General features: G+C 36.9%; 1 protein-coding gene across 1 annotated transcript in view; it reads right to left on the bottom strand.

Annotated features, from left to right (window-relative positions):
• FIG4 (FIG4 phosphoinositide 5-phosphatase) overlaps positions 1–4817 on the bottom strand; it is a gene marked incomplete at its 3' end in the record, with an annotated part of 27620 nt that extends 22803 nt beyond the window's left edge. The window contains exons 1-3 of the mRNA XM_009577652.1: positions 4767–4817; positions 3120–3218; positions 1957–2080 (exon numbers count right to left, since the gene is read on the bottom strand). Of these exons, the coding sequence (XP_009575947.1) occupies positions 1957–2080; positions 3120–3218; positions 4767–4817 (274 nt within the window). The remainder of the gene's footprint in view (positions 1–1956; positions 2081–3119; positions 3219–4766) is intronic.
• Between the last annotated feature and the right edge of the window lie 401 nt (positions 4818–5218).

Below are 5218 nucleotides of genomic sequence, written 5' to 3'. Positions count from 1 at the left end.
GGGGGGGGGGGGGGGAACCCTCACAATTCATATTTTTACTTGTATTTATATTCAGTTCTTTTAGCTTTGCATTATAAATTAAGGAAGGATGAGAAAAGCACACATTTTCCTCCCTGTCACTGCTGGAGGCTGCAATGTGATTGAATGAACTGCAATTCTTTTCTTCTGCCTTATTAGCCACCCTTGGAAAAATGCTCTCACCTGCACAAGGAGAGAAGACCCTGCTGACAATAAGAAACAGTGTCTTCCATTTGAAGCAGCCAGACTATTGAATTTCAGTTGTTAAATAGCTGTCAAAGTTCTTCCTGTATCTTCCAGGTACCAAAATCACTTAGGTGAAGGCTCTATCCTTTGAATTTCACCAAATGTTATACCAAAGTCTGAAAAGGAACCCAGCCTTTCCCCTTGGCCTGGTTCTCTCCAGCTAAAAGCGATTTCTACTTTTAAACAGCATACAGTGAACCAGAACTCAGCCTACCAGCACCCCCATTGTGAGTGCACTGAATGCACTGTCTCTGGTTAACGAAATAACCAGAGAACAGAACAAATCTGTCCTTTCCAATTCTACAAAAAATAGCTCTGTCCTCCTGACCTGAGCCAGGAGGCAGAAATAAGCGACCAGTTGCATTCCCTCAAATTACATGTTTATACAGATATGATTAGATAGGATCAAGATAGAAGACGTCTAAAGCAGATACTTTAAAACTGCAAGATAATCTGAAGATCACTGAGAGAGCATGTTACTTCTAAAAAAAAAATCTAGAAATAGTACACCATATCTAATAACCAATACATTTGTCCAGCTACAGAATAGAAACTCTCCTGTTATGAAGAGTACGTGTAAACAAACATACAATTGGGATGCAGAATTTTCATTGAACACAATCACTTTCAAACTGAACATATTATCACTTATTTAGATAGTGCGCACTGATGGCTTGTGCAAAAAAAGCCAATGCTGCAAGACTGTTAAAAGCTTCTTTAGGTCTCCCCATATTATTAATACTCTTAAATTAATTTGGAACATAAACCTCATCTGAGGTATTTCTGAAAAGTGGATCCATTGATAAGTTCCAAAATGCTTCATGGGCCAAAAGAATATAGAATAAAGTTTGCTTAATCTGACACTTTAGATTAAAATACTAATAATATTTTCTTATGCTTTGGTTGTTATGCAAAATTCAGGAGCATCTTTTAAAGTAATTGCAGTCTCCACCTTCTCTGCAGCTTTGGATTTAGACGTTCAGGTGTATACTGATGCAAAAAAGTATTCTTGGGGACTGTCAGAGCACACATTAACATTTACTTTGGAGACATCACCCATCAATATATCGACCTCAGTATCTGACAAGAGGGAGGAAAGTAGTGACTTTTGGATGCTATTAAATCCTTGAAGTAATTCTCTAGGATTATGGACAGCTGATCAGCATTTAAAAATTCAATTGACATACTGGTCAGTTATACTTGTTCAAACATGAAAAAGAAATACTGAAATATGTCACTGCAAAAAGTTAACCAAAAAGAAAATAAAGTCATCTTTCTGAATAGTGTGTGATGAATAAATACAACTTAATAAAGGATGTCAACTTTTGTTTTCTTTTAAAAAAAGCATTTTGTGAGCTCTGGAATTCAGGATACAAATTCTGGAATTTGTATCCTGCAATCAGTTGAGTTTGGTGGGATCTTCAACCAAGCTTCTAGGGTTTGGTCATTTCCTAGATCTCTCCCTTAGTGATGAAGAAGAGACAAGTTACAGCACAACTCTCATCCCCATACTGGTCATCTGTTTTCACAAAATACATAGAAACTTATTTATCTTTGAAAATGAGATTTCTCAATCCTCTTCAGTTTAAAAAAAAAAAAAATCAAGGGGATACAGAAAGATATACAGTGTGACACAGTAAGCCTCACCTTCTTAAGAAATAAAGATTTTATAAAACCACATAAAACACTTACCTACTACACCAAAAGCAGAGACAGCTCGAGATAACCCAGAAGAGCCCTTCTGCCCAATCTTTGTTCTGTTTCCCAGGTCTAAACGGCCAAGAAGTTCCCTCACCTCTTGTTGTGTATACACATGCTTTAAAATAAAAAGTCACTTAAGTTACTGCTTTAGTAGTTAAATGTTACTTCATGCCAGAGAATAGAAGAATTTACTTAATGTACAATAAACCAAATGTCTGCTCTACATCCTCTGTCTCCTGTTTCAGTCCTACCAACAAGTTTTTTATGCACAAAACTCACTGTTCACTGCAATAGACGTATTCACGGTCACATGTGAATTCAAACATTTCTAAGTCTTAAGTGTTAAGATTTTAAACCATAAACTTAGAAAGGAATCAAGTCTTATTCTATTGTGTACATTAACACTCTTGTTGCTGTTTATTTTGCTTCAGATATGATATATCAGAAACATTAAAAATTTGGCTAGATAGTAATTAAATGCATTTTGCACTTAGAACAGCATAGCTGAACATAAGAAAACCATTGGGAGCATATACGTAACAAACTGAAAAACTTGGGAAAACTTCATTAAAGTGAACATGCTGTTTGGAGATCTTGTGGCCACTCCCATACTGTAACTAGTCATTATCACACTAATACTGTATGCATCTGACATACGAGGAAAGGTTGAGAGAGTTGGGATTGATCAGCCTGCAGGTGAGAAAGCTCAGAGGGGATCTTATCAATGTGTATAAATACCTGATAGAAGGGAGTAAAGAAGTCTGAGGCAGACTCTTCTCAGTGGTATCCAGCCAAAGGACAAAAGGCAATGGGCACAAATTGAAATACAGGAAATTCCATTTGAGCATAAGAAAAAGCTTTTTTACTGTGAGGATGGTTGAACACTGGAACAGGTTGTGGAGTCTCCATCCATATTCAAAACGCGACTGGGCATGGCCCTGAGCAACCTGATCTAGTTGACATTGCTCTGAGCATGAGGGTAGGACTAGAGAATCTCCAGAGATCCCCTCCAACCTCAACTGTTATATGACTCTATGATTCTGTAACATACCTTTGTTGAAACAGACTAAATGTGTAATATTTAAACTCAGCTCAATATAGACAGTATTATTATTTGGAATAACTGAAAAAAAACTAAATAGAGAGGCACTCACCTTATCATCAATTATAACCAAATCCTTTGGTTCAGTGCGATCTATTTTCAAAACACGGTATTTGGTTTCTGCAGGATTACTTCCAACTAGAAAATACCGCTACATTTAAAAAAAAAGTCAGAATATTATACAAGATAAAGCAACCAAAGCCCATTGTAACATAAGACATCAACAATGCCGTTTATATAGTTTCTAGACTAGATCCATTTCAACTATCATCAAATATGTAATATTCCATATGGACTGTTAATAAACTGGTTTAGACGTCAGTACCTTAGGTAGGTACATTTGTATACAATCAACCTTTGCAACTTAAAAGACCTCATTCTCTCCACCATACAAGGAGGAAAAAATTTAAAAATTGAAGAAAGGTGAAAACCTGTTTTGAACAGAAAAAATGCAGCTTACACCAGGCACTGTGCAACTACGCCCTGCCCCAGCCATTACTGTTTTCTCATTTGCTTTGTAAAATTTAGCAGAAGCTTATACACACGAGTTTGTAACTTTTTATGATCTAAAACTACTGTTGCTATATTGTAGTCCATTGCTATTTCTGCCAACTAGTCTTTCCTAGTCCATACTAGATAATTGTAAGTACTTCAGTACTGCAGTACTGCAAGTTTTCTTCATTTTTTATTTATATTTGCTATGATAGACTTCTCACCAATGTTCTCTCACAACACTCAAGTTTAATTTCACCAGCCATGCTGGTTAAAAATACTACTTTTTTAAAAAAGACTAGCTTTATTTCTCATTTAAAATATGAAAGAAAGACCACAGATAAACATATAATACGCCCATTTCTTATTTAAGGGAATCAAACTACAAATTAATTTTAACATTTAGAGGAATTAGCAGTAAGCACAGGTTGCAGGACTGACTTGCTATAGGCAGCTCTCATTTTACTAACTCATTTAACCAGTGTGGTGCTACCACACAGCAAGGTGCAACTCATTAATAATGCTCAGCCTAGTAGGAAAGCATGGCAAATCCATGTGGATCTATGCAGCCAGCTCTTAACTTTAAAAGTCACATGGATTTAAGATGTGGGAGAGGAAATCAATAACAACATTCACACAAACCTCAGAATTTCATAATTTATATCAATTAGAGGTTAAGAAACATCTTTAATGTCAAAATATTTAAGGTGAAAGAAGAACTTAGAGCCCTCTTCAGCTTCCTTGAAATCACAAAAACATCTAGATAGTAAGCTCTGAAAAAGAAACTAAAATACTTAACTTTAAGAGCTGTAAAAGGAAACACCACCAACTCCTGGCTCCACCTTGTACACTGACATTACAGTGCTTACTGAGTGGCAAGTTGTGCTGTTTACTCCTAAATGGTAGTAAAGAAGGTCCTTCAAAGTTATATGCCATCGCAGCACTCCCTCACTGAAGCCTCTGAGGCAGCACTTTGGCACAGGAAACTGTTTCCTACTGTTTTTTTAGAAGTGATGCATTGCTGTGCACAGCGCAGGCTCCCCAGCCTACCCCCCTCATAGTATCTGCCGCAGAAGATCCCTTAGTGCCAAGATCTGTGCTTCCCAGGAGGGAAATCATAACGACACGGAGTAGGTTGGAGCCTCCACTGCGTGGCACTGAATGGCACAAAGGTGGAGGATGGAGCTTTTCCACTGGTATCACCCACGAGCAAGAAACACCAAACCACCAAGATGGTCACTTGCTTAGACCATGCCATCATACCACCTTTTTCTTCATGCGGTAGAAAATGAATGGGCAGAGGGAAATACCATATTCATTTGTAATACACAGATGATAAGTTAGTTTGCATTTTAAGAGTGCTGCTTCTCTATTTGTAGAAAATTGTTAATTAATTAAAGCTAAACAATAATCCATAATACTGCAATACAGCTCAGTGATTTCCTTCCATTTCCAGATCATTAAATGAACGTAATTTCTTCGCAAAGTAACACCTATGTTACCGACAAATCATCCTGAATAAAAATAGAACAATACAACTTTAAGATGCTTGTCCAAACAGCAGTTGGGACCAAAGACCACATTTATAATTGGAAAATGGCACATGACACACAGGAAGAGAGAGAGATATATGGATACAGATTTGCAAATGCTAAGGAA

Source organism: Fulmarus glacialis, unplaced genomic scaffold, assembly GCF_000690835.1.
Source record: "Fulmarus glacialis isolate BGI_N327 unplaced genomic scaffold, ASM69083v1 scaffold37205, whole genome shotgun sequence".
Classification (NCBI taxonomy): domain Eukaryota; kingdom Metazoa; phylum Chordata; class Aves; order Procellariiformes; family Procellariidae; genus Fulmarus; species Fulmarus glacialis.
Note: the sequence above shows the minus strand (reverse complement) of the source record. Positions and strands in the feature narration are given on the sequence as shown.